At 56.1% G+C, this 27,993-nt stretch overlaps 2 protein-coding genes across 19 annotated transcripts in view; both read left to right on the plus strand.

Annotated features, from left to right (window-relative positions):
* Positions 1-10,264, plus strand: part of LRP5 (LDL receptor related protein 5) — a 105,057-nt gene extending 94,793 nt beyond the window's left edge. The window contains exons 19-23 of the mRNA XM_047070582.1: positions 437-547; positions 2,248-2,484; positions 2,673-2,812; positions 7,753-7,850; positions 9,798-10,264. Of these exons, the coding sequence (XP_046926538.1) occupies positions 437-547; positions 2,248-2,484; positions 2,673-2,812; positions 7,753-7,850; positions 9,798-10,059 (848 nt within the window). The 3' untranslated portion in view covers positions 10,060-10,264. The remainder of the gene's footprint in view (positions 1-436; positions 548-2,247; positions 2,485-2,672; positions 2,813-7,752; positions 7,851-9,797) is intronic.
* A 6,541-nt stretch (positions 10,265-16,805) lies between these two features.
* The window catches only part of PPP6R3 (protein phosphatase 6 regulatory subunit 3), a 137,745-nt gene continuing 126,557 nt past the window's right edge, over positions 16,806-27,993 (plus strand). For 5 of the 18 annotated variants that reach the window (XM_047070453.1, XM_047070463.1, XM_047070464.1 and 2 more), the window contains exon 1: positions 17,306-17,476. The gene's annotated coding sequence lies outside the window, so the exon portion shown is untranslated. Of the gene's footprint in view, positions 16,897-17,305; positions 17,530-27,993 lie in introns of those variants that run through there. The other 13 variants (XM_047070468.1, XM_047070471.1, XM_047070472.1 and 10 more) reach the window with 5 other exon arrangements.

A 27,993-nucleotide genomic window follows, 5' to 3' on the forward strand; every position in this document is an offset into this window, starting at 1 on the left:
ACCCTGGGAGCTCTGCTGAGATATCACCTGCCCCTGCTCCCACCCATTCTAGGTCATTCCTCTAGTTGGCTGTCACCTCCCCATAACTCAGGAGAGCCTCGGGGCAGGGGCTGTGTTAGTCCTAGCTCTGCATGGGCCTGAGCCGTGGTAGGAGCCTGATAAGTACTTCCTGGGAGTCACTGAGGTCCCTTCCCTGCCAGCCGTGCCTAGACCTTGGAATAGGGGTCATCGAGGGGAGGGTGGAGACCGGATTTGCTGTGACCATTCCCTGAACCCATCCTAGAAAGAGTCCCGTTTGTCCGTTCTGCGTTTGGAACCCAGACCTTTCTTGGGTCTCGGGGGCGGGGCGGGAAGCGCTGGTTGGCGGCTGTCCACTTCGCCCTCCTGGCGGCGTCACGCCCTGCAGCCTCTCTGAGCGCAAGCCCTCCCCCTGCAGCCGTCTGCCTGCCCAACCAGTTCCGGTGCGCCAGTGGCCAGTGCGTCCTCATCAAGCAGCAATGTGATTCTTTCCCTGACTGCATCGACGGCTCGGATGAGCTCATGTGCGGTGAGCCAGCTTCCCGTGGAGGGTTCACCCTGGGCTGGGGTGCTCCCCACGAGTGTGGGGTCTAGAGGGAGAAGATATGCTGGGGGCCTGGTACACGGACAGAGGAGGCTGGGAGGTTGGGAGCACTTGGCCTTGGGGGAGGCCGGCAGGGAAGCCTGCCTGGAGGTAGGGGCAGCTGTGGGGCTGAGCTGGGAGGGGGAGGGGGGCGCGTGAGCCCACGGGGGTATTTCCGGCTGTGACGGAGGCAGGCCCCTGTGGTTGGGGCTGACTGTGCCTGAGAGGGCATGCTTCTCCCCACCAGGACCTCACTCGGCAGCCTCTGTCAGGCATCCCCATCAGAGGATGGGGGTCGGGGTGGCCCTCTCCCCGCCAGCCTGCTCTCTGGCGAGGAGGCGCATGGTACTTCGTGCCCCGTGAGTGACGTGGCCTGTACAGTCAGGGGTACGGCGGCCATGGGATGTGAGGCCAGGGCAGTCAGGGAGGCTTCCTGGAGGTGGTGGCTCTTGAAGGGCTGTCTTTGATTCCGACGGGGAGGGAGCCGGAGTCTCAGACAGGAAGTGGGAATGTGTGCACACGTCTGAGGATGTGGGCTCTGCATTCACTGTAGGGGTATCTGGGCTGAGAGCTGACTACGGGAGGGGGTGTTGAGAGCAGGGAAGGAGGAGGGCTCCCTGAGCACGTTGTCCCTTCGTGTGAAGCGAGGTGAGGCACCTCAGTTAGCGTCTCAAGAGAGTGAGTGACCTGGGGCCGGAGGGGGGCCGTGGGTGCCACCGGGGGTCACGCCCCCACCCCTTTGCTGGCAGGCGCCAGTCTGACCGTGTCTCTCTTCAGCCTCTGGCATGATGGCGCCTCCGGAGTCAGGGGCGACATTTGTCCAGAGTCTGGTCCGGTCGCCCAAGCCGGCGGTTTTCCTCCTCTGCTTGGGGTTCTGGCTGGCCAGAGGGGACGCGGTGGACGGAATTCTTGGGCCTGATGGGAAAGTGAATGTTCTTTTCGCCGAAGTTGACTTTAGAGTCTCCGTGCTCCCTCCCCAGGGCGGGGGGCAGCCTGAGGAGCACCCCCCCGCCCCCGGCCTTCGTCTCCCCGTCAGGATGCGCAGAAAGACCCTTGGGCCCCCCGAGCCTGGGCTTGGCCCCTGCCCCTCACACTGCCCTCACTTGGGACCTCTGTGTCAGCAGGCGCGTGGGGCTCAGCGAGCCCTGCTGGTGAAGGCCTCCGGCCCCCGGGGTCTCCATCAGCCCAGCTCTGCCCCTGCGCGTGGGCCAAGTCCCCCGCTGGCGCGGCTCGGAGCCCCCAGGCCCTGCCTGCCTGCCCCCACCCCCGTGGCCCCTGTCAGCTCCTGGTGACCGGCTCCAGCGGCCTCCTGGCCCACCTGACTTGGGGCGTCACCTGGCCTCCAGAGAGCCCTTGGACCCTGGGGGATGAACCTGAGACGGCTCTTGAGGGCTTGTCGGGCAGCGTGGAGAGCTCCGCCAGGGGTGGGGCGGAGGGGGGAGGGTGCTCCGGGCAGGCCGGGGCGGGGGGGGGGGGTGCGGCGTGGCGCCCCAGCACCCAGCTTCTCCCTTCCTCCCGCCCTCCCCCAGCGGGTGCTGTGCCTGGACCCCAGCGGCCCCTCCAGGGCACACGGCCTCCACCCCCCGCGGGAGGGCCTGTCCTTCTCGGTTAACGTCGACCGTCTCTTCCCGCCCGTCCTCTGGCAGAGATCACCAAGCCGCCCTCCGACGACACCCCGGCCCACGGCAGTGCCATCGGGCCGGTCGTGGGCATCATCCTCTCGCTCTTTGTCATGGGCGGGGTCTACTTCGTCTGCCAGCGCGTGGTGTGTCAGCGCTACACGGGGGCCAACGGGCCCTTCCCGCACGAGTACGTCAGCGGGACCCCCCACGTACCCCTGCATTTCATAGCCCCCGGCGGCTCGCAGCACGGCCCCTTCACAGGTGAGGAGCCGACGTGCGCCAGGGCCCTGGGCACGGCTGGGGTGAGCGGGGAAGACGCACCCTGGCGGTGGGCAGAGGGGCCTGAACCTGGGCCTGGGGGCCGCGGGAGCCGAGGAGGGTGTGCTTTGGGCAGGGGGGGGGGGGGGTGGCCCGGCCCCTGAGCCACCTCGTCCCTTCCCCCGCGGCAGGCATCTCCTGCGGCAAGTCCGTGATGAGCTCCGTGAGCCTGATGGGCGGCCGGGGCGGGGTGCCCCTCTACGACCGGAACCACGTCACCGGGGCCTCGTCCAGCAGCTCATCCAGCACCAAGGCCACGCTGTACCCGCCGGTGAGTGGGCGCGGGAGGAGGCCCGGCCATCCGGGGGGGTCCCCACCATCGGTGGCCGGCCAGGGGGACCCCTTCCTGTGACCTCGGCATTTCTGGAATTATCAGCTGTCCCGCCGTCACAGAGAATGGTGACAGCGTTCACTTTCCCCTCTCTGCACATCTTGTCGTTTTTCCCTTGTGACTTTTTTTTTTTTTTTTTTCCTGGTTAGAAAGGGTGCTCCTTGTTCGTGGTGGCTAATCTGGAAACCCCATAACAATATCAAGGGCGGAGTGTCCCCCATAACCCCACCTCCCGGGTTGCCGCCGGGCATTTCAGTGTCCCGGAGATTGTCTTTGACCCTCGCAGGCCCACCCTGTCCGTGACTGTGTCTCTCGTAGGGCCTGTCTGGACGGGGTGCTCCCAGTGTGCCTGTGTGACTTTCTCCTTGCTGTCCCTGCCAAGAGCACCCGACGTTCCCTCCCAGGCCCTTGCTGGGTCCCAGAAAACAGCTGGGTTGTTTTCCAAAGGGCTGGCACTCACAGGTGACTTTTGTGGCTGAGCTCCCAGAGCCGGAGTGGGTGAGGGCCTAGTCCGAGGCAAGCCACACGCTAGAGAGAAGTGGTCACACAGAGGGTGACACACAGAAGCCCCCAGCGCCCGAGCCGCCTACAGGTTCCTGCCAGGGGACCTCTCCCGAGGCTGGGGAGGACATTCCCAAGGGCACAGCCCCAGGGAACGGGGCGAGCTTGAGGCGTGAGTGTGAATCTGTGTATACAAGCATCGGGGCTGACGTTACGTGGTTCTGTGCTTTTTGATCCTTAAAAACCCAACTTCCTGCAACAGATGCTCCTCTAAGGTGACCTCTGCCTCTTGCGCTCTCTCTGGGGGTCTCCAGGAAGCCCCACCCGCCAGGGCTGGGTGTTGCTGCCCTTCTTGTGTCTCTCATGTCCGGGCCGTCCCCTCCTTAACACATCTGACACTGGCAGGCGTCTGGGAGGAAGGGGGCAGCAAGGGTCGCTGTCGCGGCCTCATCTGCTGGGAACCACGTCTCCAGGAGGCTGCAGGCCGGGGTGCGTCTAGGGGCAGCAGAAGCCAAGAGCCGAGAGCCTGGAGTTTAGAATACTCCCCACCGTCCGCCTGGTCCTCTCTTCCGCTACTGTCCCCCTGACATTCACGTGTGCCACATGACCAGCTGGAAATACCAGCGATCGTGAAAGGCCGAGCTCACTCCAGGACAGCCCCCTGGGTCCCCCATGCAGGTACCGGGAGGCTCAGTCCCCTGGCTTCTCGGTCCTCTGGCTCTGCTGGGAGCTGAGGGGAGGGGGTCTTATTAGCAAGAGATGACACTATTACCAACTAGCTATTTTTTTTCTTTTAAGTTTATTCAGGGAGAGAGAGGAAGAGAGCATGAGCAGGGGAGACAGGAGAGAGAGGGGAGAAAGAATGCCAAGCAGGCTCCTCACTGAGGCAGGGCTCGATCCCATGAACCCTGACATCATGACCCGAGTTGAAATCAAGTGTCGGATGCTTAGCAGATTGAGCCACCCAGGTGCCCCCAGCCAGCTATTTTTTAAAATTAATTAACTCATTTATTTTGAGAGAGGGGGAGAGAGAGAATGAGCAGGGGAGAAGCAGAGAGAGAAGGGGACAGAGGACCCAAAGTGGGCTCTGTGCTGAGAGCAGACAGCCCAGTGTGGGGCTTGAACTCACGAACCGTGAGCTCATGACCCGAGCCAAAGTCAGAGGCTCAATCGACTGAGCCACCCAGGTGCCCCCAGCTATCGTTTTTTTTTTTTTTTTTTTTTTTTTTAATTTTTTTTTTTAATGTTTATTTATTTTTGAGACAGAGACAGAGCATGAACGGGGGAGGGGCAGAGAGAGAGGGAGACACAGAATCCGAAGCAGGCTCCGGGCTCCGAGCTGTCAGCCCAGAGCCTGACGCGGGGCTCGAACTCACGGACCGTGAGCTCATGACCCGAGCCAAAGTCAGAGGCTCAATCGACTGAGCCACCCAGGTGCCCCCAGCTATCGTTTTTTTTTTTTTTTTTTTTTTTTTTTAATTTTTTTTTTTTAATGTTTATTTATTTTTGAGACAGAGACAGAGCATGAACGGGGGAGGGGCAGAGAGAGAGGGAGACACAGAATCCGAAGCAGGCTCCGGGCTCCGAGCTGTCAGCCCAGAGCCTGACGCGGGGCTCGAACTCACGGACCGTGAGCTCATGACCCGAGCCAAAGTCAGAGGCTCAATCGACTGAGCCACCCAGGTGCCCCCAGCTATCGTTTTTTTTTTTTTTTAATTTTTTTTATTTTTAATTTTTTTTTTTAATGTTTATTTATTTTTGAGACAGAGACAGAGCATGAACGGGGGAGGGGCAGAGAGAGAGGGAGACACAGAATCCGAAGCAGGCTCCGGGCTCCAGGCTCTGAGCTGTCAGCACAGAGCCTGACGCGGGGCTCGAACTCACGGACCGTGAGATCATGACCTGAGCCAAAGTCGGACGCTTAACCGACTGAGCCACCCAGGCGCCCCCCCCCCCCCCCCAGCTATCGTTTTAAAAACTTTCTTGAGATGTAACTTATATACCACACCAATTACCTGCTTAAAGGGTAGAATTCGGCGGTGGTTAGCAAACTCACGGACACGTGCGAGCATCACCACCGTGGATTTTAGAACATTTCATCACGCCAAACACAGACCCTGCACGAAGCCAGCTATTTGTAAAATAACTACAAGGGACACCTGGGTGGCTCAGTCGGTTGAGTGTCCGACTTCGGCTGAGGTCATGATTTTGCAGTTCGTGAGTTCAAGCCCCACGTCCGACTCGCTGCTGTCAGTGCTGACCCCGCTCTGGATCCCCTGTCCCTGCCACCCCCTCCCCCGCTTGCCTCCTCTCTCAAACAAAACAATAAATTAACTATATTGTTTCACATCAGAAATATGTGCTCATGGTACAAAGTAGAACGTACAGTGAAAAGACGGTCACCCCCTCACGCTGAGCGTGAACCCCTGCCCCCCAGAGGCACATCCGTGGTGAGTTTCTTATGTGTCCTCGGGGTAATCTGTACACAGGCAAGTATCCAAGAGCATGGGCTTTATTTTCCCAGCCGAGAGGGTGATAGTTTGGCTTTCGGAGATCATTGTAAATTCACGTGCGGTTGTAAGAACAGAGACCTCCTCTGTCCTTCACCCAGATTCCCCCAAAGGTAACACCTCGCGTAACTAACGTCCTCTTAGTCCTTCTGTGCTGCTCTGACAGAGATAACGTCGGCTGGGTGGCTTTAGCACCTGCTTGTCACAGTTTTGGAGGCCGGGAAGTCTGAGATCCAGACGCTGGCAGATTTGGGGTCCGTGGCGTCTAGCGGGGGCCCACTTCTGGATCACCGACGGCGGTCTCCTCCCTACGTGGCGGAAGGGGTGAGGTTGCCGCGCGAGGTCGGCGGCCGGGCTCACGTGGGCTCCCCTCTCAGGACCAGATCAGCTCCCGACGGCCTCGCCTCCCACTATCATCACTCGGGGGTTAGGACTCGACATAGGACCTCTGGGGACACAAACGTTCAGTCTATGGTAACAGCACAACGGAAGTACTGGGCCGTTGGTGTGATATTCTTTGGCCCTATTCAGATTTTACCAGTTTTACAAATGTGCTTTTTTGTTTTAAAGACTTCCTTTTTTTTTTTTTTTTTAATTTTTTAAATGTTTGTTTCCATTTGCGGGAGAGAGAGACAGAGCATGAGCAGGGGAGCGACAGAGAGAGAGAGACAGATAGACAGAATCCGAACCAGGCTCCAGGCTCCGAGCTGCCAGCAGACCGTGAGATCGTGACCTGAGCCGAAGTCGGACGCTCAACTGACTGAGCCACCCAGGGGCCCCAAAGACTTTTTTCGTACGAGCAATTTTAGCTTCGCAGCAAAATTGAGAGGAGGGTACAGAGATTTCCCACACGTCTCCTGCCCATCCCGTGCCAGAGTCATGTAGTGCTTGATGAATAACAGTCATTGATGAACCGCCGTGGACACGTCATAGCTGTCCAAGGTCCAGAGCGCGTAGTACGGTTCACTGTTGCTCTCGTACATTCTGCGGGCTCGGACAGGGGGACAGTGACCCACAGCCACCATCGTAGTATCTCACAGCGTAGAGACACCGCTTGCCGCGTTGACCCGACCAGAAGGAGGCGCTCTCCCGAGCCCAAGTTGCTGAGGGGCTGCGCCCGTGGAACGTGGGAGGACCAGCCCGTCAGCAGTGCGCTGGGGGGAACCAGCTCTAGTCCGATACGTGGGCAGAAGAGGAAACGGGACCCCAAGAGCTGGGGTGTGGGGGCACCTCTGGGAGGCCCTCTCCGCTAGGTTTCCCTGCCTGGTCTCTGCTCCACCCTCTGAATGACACCCCCCTCAGTATCGTGCCCTCCCAACTTTGGGGTCAGATCCTGAAGGCTCCCCAAGGCTGGCTATTTGGGCTGAAGAGGACCCTCCGCAGAATAAGGAGCGTAGGTTACTCACCACGTGTCACCAAGGGGCCCACTTTAGAGATGGGGAAGTGGAGGCCCAGAGAGCTGAGGCCCCTCACCGGTGGGGGGCGGGGGCACGCTGCAGCTGCGGGGGTGATGGAACAGGACCCACACATATCTGCCTGGCCACAAAGGCCCTTTCTGCTGCCTTCAGGGACCTGGCGGACTGCAGCCCTTCAGCTGTGGGCCTGGGGTCACGGCTGGTCTGCGGGGTGGTATTTGGGCCACAGGCGGGGTTGCCTCTCACCGTGACAACCTTCAGGGGGGACGGCTGTGGCTTCCTGTCCACTCCCTACGTCTCACGAACGCCGACTCGGAACCGTACAGACCGTGAGGGGCCCGCGGAGCCAAGCGGGCCCCTCCCAGCCCTGCCCGCCTGCTCGGGCCGGGGTGGGCGCACCATAGGGAGCGCCTGCTTCCGTCAGGCTGGCGTAACCTTTGCTTGCTTTCCTCAGATCCTGAACCCGCCGCCGTCGCCCGCCACGGACCCCTCCTTGTACAACGTGGACATGTTCTACTCTTCCAACATTCCCACCACTGCGAGACCCTACAGGTACGAAGTTCCTGCCACCGCCCTCCATACCCGTGGCCGTCTGGGCCTCCAGACAAGCCTGTGATAGAGCAGGACCCCCGGTCCCCGTTTCCCGGGTCAGGAAACCTGGGAAGAGAGGTTCGGGGTGCTGGTGGGCCCTCCCAGCCGCTCAGACCATACCTGGCTTGCCTCCCCGTGGGGCAAGCCGGGCCTGCCTGCTGAGTCCAGGAACCAAACCCCGTGTTCTGAGCAGGCTCTAGAAGGTAGCTGTAGCTCTGGGTTGTTTTTTTTTAAGTCGGGACGTGCCCGGGCAGGCGTGGCCTTGAATGGCGCCACCAGGGGATTCCCACCGTGGCATAGCCAGGTTCCACTGCCGAGGGAGGCCCGTGCACAGGGGCCAAGGTTTGACTGTGTTTGAATCCAGCTGCGGGACTCTGGCAGTGATGCCCACCTCTGCCGCCTCCGTCCCGTAAGGGCCCCGAGTCTCACGAGTGCAGGGGTGGCACCTGCCGCGGAGGGCCCTTGATTGGGATGATCCTCTCAGCCCCCCGGGGGGTCCGTGTTGGGGTGGCACACCCCACCTCCCTGGGTTGGGAGGGGGCCCTTGAGGGTGCTGAGAGGAGGCATCTGGGTGTGCTGGCCCGTGTCCAGGGGCCAGGTCCGAGCCTGGGGTGACCTCCAGCCCGGTGGCCTTAGCCCACAGGCCTACCACACAGGTGCATGGGGCCGCTCGCCCCAAGGGGGAGGCAGAAGCTGGAGAGTGAGTGGCCCGCACCTCCCTGCTCCCTAGAGCTGCCTGGAGCGGGGGAGCCTCAGAGCGCGTCGCGCCTGCCCTCTGGTGGCCATTTCAGGGACTCCGGGCAGGAAGAAGAGCGAGCCACTGCCCTAGTCAAGGGCCCGCAGTGCTCCCCCCGCCCCCAGTGCCTCAGCGTCCCAGTGTGTCCCCAGCAGCCTTGTGGGTGGCTGTCCCCAGGCTGTCACATCCACGCTGGCCAGGCCCCTCAGTCCCCACTCCACGTCCTGCCTTTCTCATTATGCCCTATTTTTACGGCACCTCTTCCCTCCCCCTGTCTCTCGGGGTCCCTTCCTGCCCCTGGGGTCCCATGAGGCCTGTCCACCTGCTCTATGTTCTCGGCACCCGCTGCCCCTCCCCGGCCCCAGGGTGCTGGCTCCACCTTCTTGCCCTCCGTGAGCCCTCTGGGGTCCTTAAACACACCGCGATCCCCACCCCCAGCTCAGGCCGTGCCGTGGCCCTGACAGAACCTTCCGGTGCAGGAGACGTCTGGGAGGCGCCGTCACGGGGCGCTTGGAGGCACCGCCTGGGTCAGATGGCTTTAGACTTCCAGGCTCATTGGTCTCCGGCACTTACAGTAATAATGATAAAATGGGGAACAGTCGTCCAGCGCTTTCTGGTGTCAGGCACTGTTTCTGGCACTTTCCACGAAGAATCTCATTTAATCCTCACCAGCCTCTTTTGAACTGGGTACTGTTTTATCCTCCCCATTTTCCCAATGAGACCCTGAAGCCCAGAGAGGTTAAGTAAGCTGCCCAAGGCCCCCAGGCCAGCTAGGCTCTGCGAGCCTTGTTCTCCATGAAGGCAAGCAAGGGGCACCCCTGAGGGGGCTCAGTCGGTGAAGCGTCCGACTTCGGCTCAGGTCATGATCTCGCAGTCCGTGGGTTCGAGTCCCCACTTCGAGCCCTGGGCCGACAGCTCGGAGCCCGGAGCCTGCTTCGGATTCTGTGCCTCCCTCTCTCTCTGTCCCTGCCCGGCTTACGCTCTGTCTCTGTCTCTCAAAATTAACTACACATTTAAAAAAAAAAAAAAAAAAAGGCAAGTGTGGCTCCCAGGTGTGTCGGTGCAGACACGCCCACTTTGGACGTGGGGAGTGTGGCTCAGAGGGAGCACACAGCTGAGGGGCCCCGGGGGTCTCCCCGAGACGAGGTGCCACTCCCCTCTGTCCCCTTCAGGCCCTACATCATCCGCGGCATGGCGCCCCCGACGACGCCCTGCAGCACGGATGTGTGTGACAGCGACTACAGCGCCAACCGCTGGAAGGCCAGCAAGTACTACCTGGATTTGAACTCGGACTCAGACCCCTACCCGCCGCCGCCCACGCCCCACAGCCAGTACCTGTCGGCGGAGGACAGCTGCCCGCCTTCGCCCGCCACCGAGAGGAGCTATTTTCACCTCTTCCCTCCCCCTCCGTCCCCCTGCACGGACTCGTCCTGACCCCCGCCGGGCCACCCTGGCCTCTCTCTGCGCCCTTGTAAATAGTTTTAAATATGAACAAAGAAAAAAATATATTTTATGATTTAAAAAAAATAAATATAGTTGGGATTTAAATAAAACAACAACACGAGAAATGTGAACAGTGATGGGGTGGGCCGGGCCGGGGAAAACTTTGTACAGTGGAGAAAATATTTATAAACTTAATTTTTTTTAAACATCACTGCCATTCTTTTGTGCCACGTGTGCTTTTGAGCTGAGCGTCCCCACGGGGCGAATCCCGCCCTCCGCCCTCCCTGGGACAGCTGTCAGAGTTGTGCACTGATCCTCCTGAGCACCGCGGGTCCCCGTCAGGCCCCCACGGGGCGGGCTGAGCCTCTGGGCAGAGGCGGGCAGGCAAGATGCCTGACTTGTGCCCTCGTGAAGGGCCCCAGCTCCACTGTTACCATCCTGAAATTCTAAATGGGTTTTAAGAAAGAGACCCTGCGTTTCGTTTTGCCCTGGGCTCCACAGATTACGTACCTGTGCCTCGGGCTATTCCTCGGCCTGTCTGACCTCTGTGCGTGCTGGCCCCAGTTACCGCCTGCCGTCCACGGAGATGGTGCAGGGACAGAGGGGGATCCCTCCTGGCTGTGTATTCCGTGTGGACCCCCAGTGGATGGGGCTGCCAGGGTCGGGTGGGAACCTCCCAGCCCCTGTGCCCTCCCCCGTTTCCATCTTGTCCTTTCCAGCACACAGGCCCCCAGGCCCTGGGGACCTGCCCCAGCCTGGTCCCCCGCAAGGGCAGTCGGTCAACACTGCCCCCAGGCCCGCCGTGTTCGGAGAGATAAGGCGTGCTCCCCGCCCCCGGGGGTGGGGGTTCCCCAGCCTGCTGAAGAAGACTGAGCAGTCAGCAAGTCATGAGGAAGTTAGGCTGTTCCCCAGGTGCCAGGCAGGAAGGGACTAACCTCACTTGGAATGTCACAGGGAGGTCAGAGGAGAACTACCATTTTTAGTCCCGGGGACACACTCAGAAGAATCGATGCACAGCGATCTGGAAGAAGGGCCTCCCTTTGGGACTGGAGATGGAACCCTTGGCCAGCCCCCAGGACCTGGAATGCGGAGGTGACAGTCTCCAAGATGAGGAAGCCCCAGAACACTCAGACCCTGGGGCCCCAGTGCTGGGGAGGCGGAATGGGAAAGGTGGTGGCCCTCGGGGCTCCCCAGACTGCCTGACCAGGGGACATAGCTGGGGTGTCAGGCATATGAGTCTGCCAGGCTGGTTTCCTGAGACTTTCGGGGAACTGTCTCCCCTGCTCCCTGATTGTCCAGGAGTTCCCGGTCAGCACTGGCGGTGAAGGGGACTGGCTGGCGGACTTGTTGGTTCTTGCTGCCCCTGGGACCAAGAGGGCTGCCATCGGGGTGGGGGGGCGGAGGGGGGACCTGTGCTCAAGGCCCCTTCGCAGAAGGAGGGACTGGATCTTCCTGGGAAGGCCAGCTTCACTTACTTCATCCAGCTGGCCCCATCTGGTAAGGAAGGGTGCTGTCACCCGCCCCTGAGGACTGTCATTTAAGACACCCCGCTCCGATGGGATCATGCCTGTTGAGAAGCCTTGCCCAGTGAGCGCCTGGCAAGGAGCAGCTCCTTGGTAAATGGAAGCTGTGACCTACTAGAGCCCAGAGACATGACGTGCTTGCCCAAGGTCACACCGCTAAGGACCAGCCCTAGAGGGTGCACCCAGAGCTCTCAGGCCCAGGGTGGGGTGCCCAGCCCCAGAGAGCTTCTTGCGGGGGGGTCGGGGCCTCCCGAGCACTCAGGATCCCCCTTCTTCCAGGCTGGGCCACAAGCCCCGCGGTGCCAATGAAAACCCTAACCTCAACGTGGGCAGAGGGGGTGGGGGGTGGGGGGACTTTGCCGACTCAGAAGCAGGAGCTGCATCACGGGGGGCTACCGGGACCCCCTCCACTGTCCTGCCCTTCTGTTCAGTCATGCATTCTGAGGGTCCCCTCCGTTCTAGGGCCAGCCAGGGTCAGGCAAGAAGAGAAGCGGCCTGTGCCGCTGACCACTGGTGACGGCCTGCATGGGCTGAGGGGAGGGTTGAGACACCCCCCCTGGCATCCCAGGCCTGTCTCCAGAGGCCACTCTGCTGGACCCTCTGCTGCCATGAGGTCAGCTAGGAGGAAGGAGGGCCAACCTGCTGGCTTGTCGAAGGCGCGGCCGACAGTTTCCAAAGCGGAGGGGGAGAGAGCGTTGTGTTGAGATATCCTGGGGCCCAGAGAGAACATCCTATGTAGATGGGAGGGCAGGGAGGGCTTCCTGGAAGAGGTGCTATCTAAGCTGTGTCTTAAATGAAGTTAACCTGGCTTATTTCATTTAAACTTCACAACGGTCCCGCTAGGTAGATGGGGTCCCCAATTCGCAGTTGAGGAAACCAAGGCTTGGGAGAAAATAGATTTTTTTTTTTTTTTTTTTTTTACTAATTTGGTCAATCATTTCTTTACACAACAAGCAATACTGACAACCAGACACTGCTCAATGTGTCCAAGCCTTCCCAACCATCTCACCTCTGCAGTGACACCCACTACTCCCCAAGTCTCTGTCGCCCACCCCCGAGTCCTGCGGGGTCTCACGCCTCACTGGTCCTATCATTTGCTCCGCTCAGCCCTCCCTCGCCTCATCCAGAATGGGTGAGGGGCTCCTCCTTGCCCCGGGTCCAGCAGCCCCCGTGGGTCTACAGCTGCCCTGGACACTTGAACAAAATCCAGGTGGCCAGATCTTGGCCATGTCCGCCACCAGGCAGGACGCTAGGGAACCGGGATTTGGCAGGTGTGGAAGTTTCTGTCCCCAAGAAACCTGAGTGCTTTGGGGAGCTGGGTGAGACTCGGCTCTTGCTGGCTTGTCCCCTTGGGGGCTTCTCCCAGACTCCCATACATACCCCCCCCCCCAATCCGCCTCCCCAAATGCCCTCTCTTCTTTTCTTCCCTGCTGGATTGGACAGGTTGATCATTAGCAACGCTAGTGGCCGCCCTTTCTACCAACCCTGGGGCCACGAACAGTCCTTGGTAGGAAGCACAACACACTCCCCTCCTTGGCAACCCAGACTGAATCTTAACGCACTGAAAAAAAGGAGGAGAAACAGAAGAACTTAATTTCCATGTTAAAACGGATCGACCTTTCCTACCTCCTAGAGCTCGCTATCTGGCCCCACAGCCCTCCAGCCTCAACACATGACCTGGCCGAGCACCAGCCCGGCCTTCGAGGCATTGTCCTCTGCCAGGGTGGCCTCACTCCAGCCCTTAGATCAGGTCTGAGCCCTGGTGACATGACATTAGGAAGGACCATGGGCGAGGGGGCGTTTCCCCCAAGTTGAGCTTATTCGATTTAAAGCCTTTTTCTGAGTGTATGTATGGGTTAAAATGTCTTTTCTTTCATGAAATCATGGTAATAGCATAAGGTGTGTGTTTTTTTAAATCACTACCTAAAAATTTTTTATTTAAAAATCATTACTTGATAGAATTGAAAGTTGGCAGCTCTGTGTCTGTTCCCACAAGCTAAGGGGGTGATAGCTGGGTATGTGGGCATTCATTACACTTTTAAATTTAGATGGGTTGAAAATTTAAACAGTGAAAATGAAACCATAAAAGGATTAGGGGGAAAAGGGGAAGGTGGTGATCCATGAACTCTAGAAGTTTTAGGATCCTGAGGCCAATGCAAAGGTTCAAAATCACTCTCCTGCTTAAAGCCTGTCAATGGCTCCCTAGGGCTCTCAGGAGATAGGCTGAGCTCAGATGCCTCCAGGAAGTCCTCCCTGACTTCACCCCTTCCAGTTAGGTTAGCTCATCACAATTGGAGACTTTTGGGGCCCACTTATGTTGGGGGAGGTACTGCATCATTCACTTAATTATAGTGCAAATGTCCCTGTGACCCTCCTCAGGGTCTGGGGTCTTTGAAGCCTGTACAGGCAAGTCCTCTGATGATGAGTGAGTAAAGGGATCTCTGTGTGTGGCTGGGCTCTCCCCAGGCTCCCAACCCTGGCCCAGCCCTTCATCTCAGGCGCCGCCCCCCTGTCCAGGGGTTCCCTGCGGCCTCTTCCCAGGCTGCTGGGTCTAGCGGCTGGGGCCTGGCCCTTTGGCCCGGGTGCGACTTCTGTAGCAGAGATTTGCTGCCCTTGCTCTGTCCGTCCTTTCCAAGGTGGGGCCAGCCCTGAACACGCCCCTTCTAACTCAGAAGTTCTTCCCCGCCCTCAGTCTCCCAGCAGAAACTGTAAGTTCCAATGCCTCCAGGAGTCCCTCCCAGTCTCCTCGCCCAGACCTCAGTCATCCCTACCGGATCCTCTGTACCGTCCTTCTGCGGTTTTCTCAGCCAGGCCGGCCTGCTCCGGCCCCACCCCAGGTTATCTGCATACGTCTCCTCCCCCTACCCTTCCGCACCAGCACACCTGAACCGGTTTCAACCTCGACCGCGTCGACTGCGTTCCTCACTAGCTGTGTGGCCTTTGGCCAGGCCCACGGCCGCTCTGAGCAGCGGGATCAATGGTGAATAGTATCTGCCCTTGGCTGCTACCTCCCTAGACGTCCAGCACCCTTCAGGGCACGGACACAGGTTAGTAGGTATTATCAGTACTGTACTTTACAGATGAGAGCTGGAGAGTCAGAGAGGTGAGATCATCCGGCCGAGCTCACTCAGCCAACACGGCCCACACCTGGTGCCCGAATGCTTCCTGGGCTTCTGTTCACCAATCTATAAAATGGGGACAATAATACCGAACCGTAATAGAGCCACCCGCCGCAACGTCTTTCGAGAATCAGCGTCAGGCTCCGCTGAAGCGGTGGGCTGGGGGAGGGGCATGTTTGCACCAGAGGCCCAGCTTCCAGGCACTGGGGTTGACCCAGCTCCGCTGGTTTTCATTCTCCCTGTGTGGCATGGGGGGCTCAGAGGGCGCCTGAGTCCCTGAGACGGAGGGAGCTGGGGGCCGGCTGAGGTGGGTGCCAAGGGTGGGGGTATGGGCACAGAAAGATCCTGAGCATCTATCTGCAAGGCAACCTGGCAGCCGCTCTCCTGGGCCTGCCCTCCCTACCCGCAGTGGCCAGATTATGTCACTTTTCTCAGGAGGCTTGGGGAAGGTCACAGAAACCAGCCTTCCGTGAGCTGGAGTGGCCATCCCGGACCAAGCTGGCACCACTGGAGTGAGCTAGCTGCCCTAAAGACTCCAGCCTCCCTGCATGGAGCCCCCGTTATGACGCCCGGCCTGGTGCCCAACCCAAGTCTGGGCATTAGGGATTCTTGCTTTTTCCTGGGCACGGTGGCACTGTCCGCAGGGCCCTGCATCGTGCAGCCACCTCGGCCACCTCCTCTCTCTGCCACGTTCCTCTCCCACCACAACCGAATCGTGCCTGCCTCCCCAGCGCTCCAAAGCTCCGCCCTGGGGTCTCTGGTCTCTCTCCCCGCCACCCGGACCCAGGAACCCACGGTTCTGTCCTCCCTGTTCGGGGGCTGAAATGCCACCTGCTCCCGAGGGGCCCCCGCCACTCTGCGGCCTGTGTTACAAGGGGTGTCTGACCGTCCCCCACAGACCGCCAGAGCCAGGACCCTCCGCTCCCCACGCACCCGTGCAGGCTGGGCACAGAACAGTGCTCACCGGAGAGCTGCCCACGAGAGGCCAGCACTCCCCCCGGGGCAGCCTCGCGAACGCGCGCGCTCGCGTTCTGCCGGCTTCGGGCTGGGTTCCACACCACCCTCACCTCGCCTGCGCTGCTCAGCCCTGCCGCCGACTTCCGCCCTCCTGTCGATTTACTCGTGACTCTAGACAGAGCTCCGCACCTACTGAGAAGCCAGACGGGTTATTAGAAGGTGTCTAAGATGGGCCAAGGTGGGCTCCTCTAATGTGTCCCGGCCCCTCCCTGCCAGGGAGGCCGAGCAGTGGATGGGGGGGCCTGGGCGAGCATTTTGGAAGAGGCTCCGGTGTAAATCCTTCTGTAAGACAAAACGGACGCCCCCCACCGCGCACTTCACTCCCGCGGGTGTGGACGCACAGCTAGGGTCACAGACCCCTGGGACGCCGAGGGTGGAAGCAGCCATCCCCTCACCTTGACCCCAACTCCCGGCCCGGCCACCACTTGAGCGAGGAAGGGGCCGAGAACGGACGATCCCACCCCACCTCCCTATAAAATGCAGCTGTGGAGAATGCGGGCATCGATCCCGCTACCTCTCACATGCTAAGCGAGCGCTCTACCATTTGAGCTAATTCCCCAGCTCGGGGCGCCCTCCACTGCGGGGACGTATTGTGGCTCACGTCATCACGGTCGGCTCCTGACCCTTCAGCCCGCCTGCCCGCGGCTCTCGCTACCTCATTGGTTCCCTTACTGCTCCCAACTCCATGGCCAGGATTGGTTTGGCTCAGTTTAGTTTTAAAAAGCATTGGCCATCGGATTGGTGGTCCGCAGCGTCCGTCAAGCGGAGGCCCTGCTGTTGCTACGGCGTAGGGGGACCCGGCCAGGTTTCTCCCGGTTTCTGATTTGTTTCTCCAGACTCCGGGGTCCTAGAGGTTCCGGATCCGTCAAGTCCATGGGAAAAGAATGCTCCCCTCGCGCTTGACTGACGGGGCCCGTGAGCCAATCGGCGCAGGCGCAACCGGGCCGCCGGGCGATCCAATAGGCTGTAGGGGGCGGGAGAGGAAGGCCAATGAGCGCGGACCTGGGGGCGGAGATAGGGTCGCGATTGGCTGCGAGGCGGCCGGAGGGAGGGCGGGGGGAACTCAAGGCCTGCTTGATACGTCCGCCATTTTGGGCGCTTCGCTGATGGTGTCGGTGAGCGCGTTTCCCGCCTGAGCGCGACTAGCGGCGGGTCGCGGGCACCTCCAGGTAATGGGGGTGGGGGTGGGGGCGGCGGAGCGGGCCGCGGCGCGGGGGGCGCGGGGGGCGCGCGGCGCGCGGGCGGCGACAGCGAGGCCCCCTCCGCCCGGCCTCGGCGGCGCGGGGAGGGAGCGTCCCGGCCCCCTCCCCTCCCCCCCGGAATTCGCCGCTCGGCGGCCGGGGAGGCGCGGCGCCCGGGCTCCGCGGCCCGTCCCCGCCCGCGCCTGTCAGCCGCCTGCTCGCCCGCCGCGGCCCGCGGGGGCCTGGCGGCGCCGGGCGCCGGGCGCCGGGGCGGGCCGCGGGCCGGCGGCGAACTTTGCGCCCGGGTTGGCGTCCGCGGCCTTGCGCGGCGGCGGCGGCGGCGGCGGCGGCGGGCGGGGCGCGCCCCTAACCCGGCCGGGCCCCGCTCGGCTCCGGCCCGCCCCGGACAACTTCTCTGGGCGCGGGCCCGCGAGCGTGTCAAGTTGAGGCGGCAGCTCGCCGCAGACTCTCGAAGGCCATTGTTGGGCTCCGTTCTGCGGGAAACAAGTTCTGTGGGTTTGGGCTCTTCGGCCTCAGAGTCATCGGGACACGCAGAACCCGGCTCGGAGTATGTAAATAGCCTTCCGAGCGGCTTTTTAACTCCCGTGTTGTGACTCGAAGGTAGACCTGGTCACGAACGCCTCCCCGGCGAATATGAGCGAGGGGGGTGGTCCTTCGTGTGGCTGGAAGTACCTCCCTCTTAAAGCAGCCCATCCGCTGCGGGCTTGGAGGGCTTTCCTCCCGGGTGCCGCTCGCTCCCATCTCAACTTGGACTTTTCGGTTGTAAGGGCGCGGAATGAGCCCTTGCGAGCATCCCTGTGCCCTGACGCTTCAGCCTCCAAGCTTCCCGTGGCGTTCCCGGTCCTTCTTAACGCTTTCTGGCGGGTCGGCTAGAGCTTTGTTTATGTTTTGCTTTTTACGTGGTTGTTTCCTTTCGTCCCCACAGCACCCGTCGGCGTGGATATCGTCCCGCTTTGCTAATGGGAAGTTTACTTTGATTTTTGCCCTCAAGGTCACGTTGCAGGGAGGCGGCGAGTGGGAGAGGGGCTCCAGATGTCCAGCCAGTCGAATGAAGGTCTCCTAAGCGGTGGTGGGATTTCAGCTTTTCTCTACTGCGAAGCTAGAGTGCCTGGCTCGAGGTCTTGGCTTCACCACTTGCTGGCTCTGCGACCTTGGACAAGTTACCCCGCTTGTCTGCTTTCCCTGTAACACGGCAATAATAATTTGTGGGGAGGGAACGAGTTAGCAACGGTGCCTGGCGCGCAGAATCAGCTTGGTGCAATTAGTGGCTGTTGGTACCAATTTAAATTTGAGGTTTAAATGTTTGGATTACCATTAGGAAGTCAAATGAGCGTGTAAGCCCTGGCCCTCGGTGACGGTCTCCAGAAAGCCCTGTGTATTTATTTCACCGTCAGCTTTGCGGAGAAAAGAGGCTGGACGTTATTTTAACTTTTCCAGGAGAGGGGTGGCTGAAGATTCGTTAAATCACCAGTGTTTCCTGAAGTGATAAGCTCATGGTGGTGCTTCACAGAGTGTTTTGTCTGAGAGGTAACGGTTAATTGAGGAAAATCCCGTCGGGAGCTCGGGTCCGATTCTCTTCCTGCCTGCCTGGGGATACGAGGCCCTCGGTGCGATTGGTCCCCATGTCTGTCAACTCCAGTTTTATGGTCCCGGTATCTGTTCGTCCGTGTTCTCCGGGTTATCGAGGTTTGCAAGGGTGCTGCGTGTTGAGATGTACTTCAGCAAGCCTCGTTTGGGAAGTCACCGTCCTCCCGCGGATGCTTCGGAAGTGTTTTGCCTTCGGTGTGTCTGATTAGGGAGTCTGGAGCCTCTAATAACAGAATGCCATCTGCTCGGTCACACACATACTCACAGTCTCTTAATCTCTGGTACTCGGAACCGTGGTGCCCTTCCCTCGGTGTTACTTGCTTGGGACCTGGCTTGCTTCGCTTGCACTGGGGCAGTGTTTCTGTGCACTTTTTTTTTAAATTTATTTATTTTTGAGACAGAGCATGAGCAGGGGAGGGGCAGAGAGAGAGAAGGAGACACAGAATCCGAAGCAGGCTCCAGGCTCCGAGCTGTCGGCACAGAGCCCGACACGGGCTCGAACTCACGGACCGGACCGCGAGATCATGACCCGAGCCGAAGTCCGATGCTTAACCGACTGAGCCACCCGGGTGCCCCTGTGCACTTTTTTTATTTTTTATTTTTTAATTTTTTTTTTTAAGTTTATTTATTTTTGACAGAGACAGAGAGTGAACATGAGCTGGAGAGGTGCAGAGAGAGAGAGGGAGACACAGACTCCGAACCAGGCTCCAGGCTCCAAGCTGTCAGCACAGAGCCCGATGCGGGGCTCGAACTCACAAACCGTGAGATCATGACCTGGGCCGAAGTCGGATGGTTAACCGACTGAGCCACCCAGGCGCCCCTCCCTGTGCACTTTTTTTTTTTTTTAAATTTTTTTTTTCAACGTTTATTTATTTTTGGGACAGAGAGAGACAGAGCATGAACGGGGGAGGGGCGGAGAGAGAGGGAGACACAGAATCAGAAACAGGCTCCAGGCTCTGAGCCATCAGCCCAGAGCCTGATGCGGGGCTCGAACTCCCGGACCGCGAGATCGTGACCTGGCTGAAGTCGGACGCTTAACCGACTGCGCCACCCAGGCGCCCCCCCTGTGCACTTTTAAGTAGAGGTGGGCATCTCGCCTGGGGTAACTTAAGAACAGGGTTTTGGATTAGAAAACTTTAGCTTTTGTGTGAAGTATGCAAAACAAAACAAAAACTTGCTGGTTTGAATTAACTACTTGAGAATTTGAGAATCAGACCACAGCTGGACAGAAAATGAATGGTGGTAAGATTTGACAGAGTGACGTTCGCTCCTTTAAGGTAACTTTTGCATTGCTTTGGTGCAAAGGCATTGTGCTTATCACAGGCAAAAATCTCTCTCTCTCTTTTTTTTTTCTTTCAAGTTTTAAATTCCAGTTAGTTAGTATACAAAAACCTCTTTCTTAAAACAGTATTTGTCACTGGGGCGCCTGGGTGGCTCAGTCGGGTGAGCGTCCGACTTCAGCTTGGGTCATGATCTCGTGGTTCATGGGTTTGAGCCCCACGTCAGGCTCTGTGCTGACAGCTCAGAGCCTGGAGCTGCTTCCGATTCTGTGTCTCTCTCTCTCTCTCTCTCTCTGCCCCTCCCCCACTTATGCTCTGTCTCTGTCTGTCTCTCAAAAGTAAGTAAATGTTACAAAAAAAATTTAAGAAAAAACAACAGTATTTGTCAGGATCGGCATTTAGTTTGTTGCCGTTGTGAACTTCTTTCTTGAAATTTCATATTTTGGGCCGTTGAGAGGCAGCTTCAGTATATGTTGGTCCAAATTTTATATTGTTTTATTACCCCTAAGAAGAATACATGGTAGTGACAATGCAGTTCTTCTAATTATCTACTTATCTAAAACTCAGCCTTGAGTTTATTTCATAAAAAGCAGAAGAAGCTGTGGTTTGGCCCTCATAAGTCAAGATCTGAGTCCTTGTGTGGGCTGAGTAGTGTGTTAGCTACTTTTCTTAGGTGAGATGGACTGAAAAAAATAAACCTGGACTCTTGGCTTTAAGCATCTGTCTTATTTCTTCTTTTTCCTTAAGAGAATCTCAAGTAACTGGTTTTTGATTTGCTCTAGGTATGTGTTTCATGGTTGGGAGGCAGTTTTGCCCCTAAAGAAACATCTGGCAATGTCTGGAGACACTTTTGCACGTCCTGCCTGTGGGAGTGGGCAATGTGCAATTTGGCTTCTAGAAGATAAGAGGCCGGGGATGCTGCTAAGCGGTCTGTAATGCACAAGATAGCACCCTAAAATTAGCCAGCCCCCAAAATTTATAGTGTAGAAGTTGAGAAACTCTGTTGTAGATAGATGCTAGACTGGCACGCATTAGAATCACTTAGGACTTTTTGTTGTTGTTGTTTTTTAATGTTTCTTTATTTTGAGAGAGAGAGACTGTGTGTATGTGAGCAGGGAAGGGGGGGGGGCAGGAGAGAGGGAGGGAGAATCCCACAAACCACAAGATCATGACCTGAGCTGAAATCAGGAATTGATCACCTAACCAACTGAGCCACCCAGGTGCCCCTGGGACATTTTTAAGACCAAGGATGATGGACCCCACCTCTGGAAATTTGTGGTGGTATTGAGAATATATTTTTTAAAGTTTTATTTCTTTATTTTGAGAGAGACAGAGAGAGAATGAGAATGAGCCAGGAGGGGGCCAGAGAAGCGGTGGGAGGAAGAGAATCCCAAGCAGGCTCCTTGCTGTTAGCGTGGATCCCGACTCACGGCTTGATCCTATGAACCATGAGATCGTGACCTGAGCCGAAATCAAGAGTCAGATGCTCAACTGACTGAGCCACCCAGGGGCCCCAAGAATATATTTTTAGAATGCTGCCCAGGTAATAATGAAGTGTAGCTAGGTTTTGGAACCACTGCTCAAGACCACAGACAGTAATGACTACTTGTTGGCCAAGGAATCCTTCAGGTGACCTGTGAGCTCTGTCTTTGTGGCACCTAGATCCTACCTAGGAGATCACTTAGTAGTGGGGCTAGTTGGTGTACACACATTAGTTTCAGGTGCCTCAAGACTGGACTTTAATATTTACTTATTTTTTTGAGAGAGAGAGGGAGCGAGCACGCGAGCAGGGGAGGGGCAGAGAGAGAGGGAGACCCAGAATCGGAAGCAGCTCCAGGCTCTGAGCTGTCAGCACAGAGCCCGACACAGGGATCAAACCCACGAACCGCGAGATCATGACCTGAGCTGAAGTCGGACACTTAATCGACTGAGCCACCCAGGCGTCCCCGAAGACTGAACTTAAAAAGAAATTTTAAGTGAATAGATTTTATAATATAATTTAGAAACTTTTCCTTTACCTCGTGAGAATACATCACTGTGTGGTGCAGCTCTCAGGTGTTTAGGGCTGTTTGCTCCTACTCCTAGAACGTGATTTTTGAGTTTTATATCCTTTGCTCCCATCCTGTCAGTCAGCTGTCAGTTCTGTTTTTAGATGCAAACTTCATCATTATCTTTTTGTTTTTGTTTTTGTTTTTTTTTTTTCCTTTTGTAATGAAGGCCTATTTGCAGAGAGTTAGCCCTGGATCTCTTTGCCAGTTCTGCCTTTTTAGGACAAGAGAGAGGCATACTCCATGCGTAACATTTTAACACAGAGACCCTTGCCTGCTAGGAAAGGAGGCTCCTCTGTGCTCTGGACTCTGACCCAAATGGGGGAGTGTTTCTCTTCCTGGCGGGGTGGGCGGTGGAGTTGGGGAGGGGGAAGAGGTGCGTTAGCAGAAGGGCAGAGATCCTTTTCTTACACATACTTACAATTTGGATCATCTTGTTTGTTGAATGGAAGAATACTGGTTTAAAAACTACAGATTTCCAGCAATTGAATGTTAGTATCTGGGCATCTAAAAGGGAGAAAGAAGATCATGGTGGCACTTTGTAATCTTTCATCCTGAAATCAGCTTATGGCTGTTGTTGAGAAGGACGAACGACGCCTCCCCCATCAACTTCTTCTAATCTTCATTTATTTGATCAGCAAATAGAGTAATTGAATCTTTACTCTGCCAGGAGCCGTATTAGGGGCTCACTCACGAACAGGCACTTAAAGACTTGCACTCTGGAGGGAGAGGTAGCAATTATAAAAGGGGTGCAGTTTTGGCTGGGAGGCCAGGTAACAAAGCTTGTTAGAATTGTCCACGGTGTAGGTAAGTAGGCTCCTCAGGGAGGCCCTACAAGCCTGGGCAGAAAGAGCTTAGGTTTTGCTCCTTGGGGGTTGAATTTGCCAGAAGTCTCTTGCCACTTAAGAAAATAGTTACACCTTTGTTTCTTATGTGTGTTAAGTGGTTACTTTGCCTTGCTTCTTTGGTTGGTGTGTCTTAGAAAGCAGTGCCGTTTCTGTGCTGGCGAAGCTGTTTTGTAATGGCGAATAGGATCGGTCTGTATTCGGTTTTGCTCCATAGATGATGGTTGTTGGTCAAACTGGAAACGCAGACTGCTCCCGTACCGATCAGAGGCTCTGTGTAGGTTCTCACTGAATGAACATCTTGAGCATCCTTGAAATTGATCGTGTCTCTAATGGGAGTGTTTTTTCGTTTTTCCTGCTGCAGTTGGGTCTAGGCTGACTAGAGGTTTGTTTCTGTGGCCTTTTGACTTTGGCTTAGATTTAGTTGCCACGGAAAACCCCTTTCTTCCTCTCTCCCTCCCCATTTATTTTTCTTTACTTGGAGAGGGTTGATAGTTACTAGTCAGATCAATACCCAGTTTATCTCAGGGCTTAAATGATTGTGGACTGACCTCTGGATACCAGGAAGATCAACTGGTGAAGAAGCAAGTAGGAGGAACCTCGGTAGTGGTTGAAGGACTTCTCACCTTAATGGGGACAATTTCATGTCCTGGACTTAGCAGTCTGGGCTTAGCCCTGAGCAGAAGTGTTTTACTACTCGTCACTCACAGCTGCCTGGTGTTGACCTGCTTTGTAATAAGTATTAGTGAAGACTACACAGTCATCTGCGAATTTATGCAGATGAAGTTTGATTGGTTCTGAACATCTTTTTACTGATATAAAGAAGCTCTGATTGGTTTTGTACTTCTTGGTGACTTTGGAGAAGACTAGGGTGGTATTTCTTTCGGTGGGAGTACATACTGACTTGAATGGCTTGTGTGCCCCAGAGGTTGACTGCCCTGAAATCTGGTAACCCAAAGGCAAGATGAATTACAGATTCTTATTTTGGAGTTAGAGAGTAGAACACAAAGGCTGCAGAAGTAAGAGTGTGACTGAATGTCGAGTCAGATTTGGAGAACGCTCTTCAGATTGCTGGTTGGAGCCTTGAGTTCCCGAACCTGGATACCAATCTGAACAGCAGTGCTGGCACCAGAGACGTACTTTGGCAGGAAGAGAAAGGAAAGCTTGGGTGAGCATGCGAGGCACCCCGAGACCCTGATCGGGGCAAGTAAGGCGGGCGTGCTTCACTCCCCGCTAAGTCACGCTCCGTGGTGGCCTAGTGGTTCATATGCATTGGCTGGGCCTTGGTGAGATTTGGGCTTTCTGTCTCTAGATGGGGGCAGTGGCAGGAGGAACATTGAAAAGACTGACTTGATTGGCTGTTTGGGGTTTCCTTTCTTGAAAGTCATGGTTTTGGAGCTGGAACAAAACTTCGAGGTCATTGATTCTTAGAGAAAAGAGTAGGCCATGCTGGAGAACGGACCCATAGGCAGCAGACGGATCTCTCTGTTCCTGGGTGATGCCTTCGGGTTTTGGTGGCCCCACTAGACCACAGTTTCTAGTGTCATTTGTTTCAAGAGTGACATCACAACTGGATCTCACTTAGAATTAAGAATAAATGCTTAATTTCTGAATTGTTTCCTTTTGGTGGTAGTACTTGTCAGTTTTCTGTCATTGTAGTAGACGAGGGGATAGTGTCTCCCTGGAGATACAAAGGTTTTCTGTTGCCTCTGGACAGCGGGCATGGGGCATGTCTCGCCTGCCTCTGGTGCCTGCTTGCCAAGACCCTGTCCCTTCTGGTTAAAACATGCCCTTCCCATTGTAGACCTCTCGTCCTCAATTTATTACACCCTTACATGAATTCAACAACTATGCATTTGGCGCCTGTCATGGCATAGTATTTTAAACTAAGGGGGTTTCACAGATTAATACTGTTCTCTTTCCCCAATTCAGAGTATATCATGGAGGTCAAGAGTATGCGAGGACCTAAAATAGCTGGCTTTGAGTTCTGGCTCCCAAAGTCTTCCCAGCTGTGTAACCCTAATATCCGACGACATCTTTGTTCCTTAGTTTCCTTATCTGTGACATGAATATTAAATAGAAACTCATTTGCACAATGGTTAGAACAGAGTAATATTTTTATTGGTATTACTGTTCTCAATCTTCCTCATAATAACAATAGAAGTAAGTACAGAAATGTCTCTAATATAAGGTGTAGTGAATGCTCTAAAGAGGTAAAATGGAATTTTAAGGGATCCTAGAGGACTTTGAGGTCTGACGAACTGCTCTGGGGTGGTCCTGGGTGATAGTGATACGGATGAGGAGGGCTTACGGCGTTAGTGTTCATATGCACGTTTTTTTTCAAATCTGGATTATATTATATATGCTTAGGTAAATGTGATCATATTTCTTTGATGGGAGTAGAGATCATATATTTGAGGTTTTGTACTTTGCTCTCTAAAACAGTCTTTAGAATCCCTCTGGCACTTGTGACATTGTAAAGGTAACTCCGTTTGCTTTAGAGTGTCCTCTGTTTCGTAGAACTGTATTTTTCGGCGTACTGTGTTCTTGAAGAAAATCACACAGGCCTTGAGGGATCGATGTGTTTTAACATACGATTGGATCTTTCTTTATTTTGCACTTAATTTCTTCACAAATTCCGCATCACAACCAGACACCTTTTCTCTGTAGAGGACCAGTTAGTAAATATGTTAGGCTTTGCGGGGTGTAGAATCTCTGTAACTACTCAGCTCTGTCGTTGTGGCATGAAAGCAGCCATAGACAACATGTAAACAAATGAGGCTGGCTGTCTTCCAGTGGAACATTATTTACAAAAACAGTGTGGAATGTATAAATACCAAATCACTATGTTGTACGTTTCAAACTAGGATAATATTGTTTGTCAATTATATGCTAGTGAAAAAATAATAAAACTATTCCAAAAGCTAAAACCTCACAAGAGACAGGTGGTGGGCTGTCCTGCTCTAACCTGCTTTTGTATTTTAATTTTTTATGAGCTCATCAATTCAGAGAGAGTGGAGCAGGGTGTGTAGATGGTAAATGTTAAAACCAGCAACTGTGTAGCCAGTAACCAGCTCAAGGAATAGAATGTTGCCAGTACCTGTGGCTCTCTCTAGGTCTTTCTCTGACCCCCTTTTCTTCTGACCTCAGGAGGGCAAGCACTACCCTACATGTATCATTTTCTTTGTGGTGTTGCCATATGTTAATGTATCCTTATATAATGTAACTTAATTTTTTGCAATCTTTAAAGTATACGAATTGGATCATTTTGTTCTGTGACTTCCCCCTTCCCCCACGATGTGTTTTGAGATTCCTTCATTCAAATGTTTGAGTACTTACTCTGTCTTAGGCGCTAAGACCTATGTTCTGATGCTGGGTGCGCTGGCATGAGTTAAGCGGACAAAAGTCTCTGTCCTCATGGAGCTTACAATTCATTGGGCAAAGATAGTTAACAGGTAGGTCAAAGCTGCGGCAGTGATATGGTGAGTGATATCGTAGGGAGGAAAGTAAAGCGGGGAGGTGGGATGGTGGGGGCTGTTTGAAGATTGAAAGGGGGTCAGGGTGGACCTCCTTGAGAAGGAGGTGAGGGAGCCCTGGGGCCGGGGCTTGGAGGAGCCTTACAGGCAGAGAGTCAGCTGGGGGCACGAAGAAGGGTCGTGCCTGCTGTGTTGAAGGGACACTGGGGAGGCCCGCTGGCTGGAGGGAGAGCCCGGGGGAGAGTGGCAGAGGTGCTGGTTGCGAGCCAGTCACACGGGCCAGCATTACGATTTTATCTTTTCCTCTGAATGAGATGGGAGGTCCCCATAGTGTTTGGAGCAGAAGTGTGGCACGAGGCCTGACTTATGTTTTCGGAGAGTTCCCCGAAGCTGTGAGAACAGCTGCCCCTGTGCTGCCACAGGACCCGTCAGCAGTAGTGGCAGCTGGGACTGAGGGGCACTGGGTGGCCGTGAGAAGTGGGTGGGTTCTGGATGCCTCTTGAAGGTAGAGCTGACGGGGTTTGTGGGCAGATGGAATGGGAGCGTGGGAGCAGAGTGAAGGGTGCGGGGCTCTGCTGGCCGCGGGGGTTGTCACCTGTGAAGAACGGGAAGACCACGGGAGGTGCAGGGTGCGGACATCTTACCAAAGGCTGGGGAGAGCTCGGACCTGGTAAGTTTGTGGAGCTTTTAGAGGGCCAGCCGGACACGTGCAGGGTTCGGCTGTCTGCACTTGGGGGGAGAGGTCTGGGCTGAGGACGGAAATGTTGGTCTTCTGTGTTGTGAGGGCACCTGGGAGCCCCAAGGTGGAATGGGGACACTGAGGAATGAAGACCGAGTCGGCAGGCACAACGGGAAGACGGCCTCCGAGGCGGAGGAGGAGGACCGGGCTGGGGGACCTGTGGCCAGTGCTACTGCATCTGGTCAAGTGAAATGAGGCCCAGGCCTCGCTGGGTGGCTTTGGCAGCACGGAAGTTGTCGATGACCTTGAGGAGAGCAGTTCCTACGTGGCGGTGTACGAGAAGCCTGGTGGGGAGGGTTCACGAAGGATGGAGAGAAGAGAAGAGCAGGTAGAGTTCTTTCTGGGCGTGTGCTGGGACACCGAAGGGACATTTGGGATCCCGAGAAGGTTTTGTCGAGATGGGAGAAATCACGGCATTTTGTAACACTGGGGGACATGATTGATTGTTCAGAGAGTGAGCAACCGGTGACGCAGGGGGGACACGGGCCGGAGCCGTGGGCTCCTCCTTGCGGGGCGCAGGGCAGTGGGAGCACGTGGGCATTTCCCTCTTTCTTTCATCTCTTGGGGAAATAGGAAGTTAGCAGCAGTCCGTGAACGTTAGGGTGAGTGGCGGCTGGTGGGGCGAGAGGAGAGGAGAGAAGGTGCGGAAGCCGAGGGAAAGTCAGGCCACGCTCAGGGGAGAGCAGCGCCTGCACTTGCCTTTGTCTTACCAGACACGAGCAGGCCCTGTGGGGTTGTGAGTTTCCTGGAGCCTAAGTGGCAAAGCCAGAGGAGGTCAGGGGAGGGGCTGTCGTGGGGGGCCACGGAGCTGCCGCTGGTGGGGGGCGGGGGGAGTGAGCGTGTGTAGACGGGCAGCTGCGGCCACCCTTGGGCACGTGGCTGTGCTTCACGCCTCCCGGCTTCTGTGCTCTGTCCTGTTGCTCACCGCGCACATACGTCTCATCTCGTCTTTGTCCCAGCACTGGAGGATAGGGTTGTTTCCAGTAGAGAAATGGTGCTGGTGCCGCTTTGAACAAAGGCAGAAACGTTTTTCCAGGGCGTAGGCCTTGAAGAGAAGTGCAGCGAAGTACAAGTGCGGGACCTGAACAT

This window comes from Lynx rufus, unplaced genomic scaffold, assembly GCF_022079265.1.
Source record: "Lynx rufus isolate CCGP_SWC_20201006 ecotype Redwood Valley unplaced genomic scaffold, mLynRuf1.p SCAF_9, whole genome shotgun sequence".
In the NCBI taxonomy this organism is placed as follows: domain Eukaryota; kingdom Metazoa; phylum Chordata; class Mammalia; order Carnivora; family Felidae; genus Lynx; species Lynx rufus.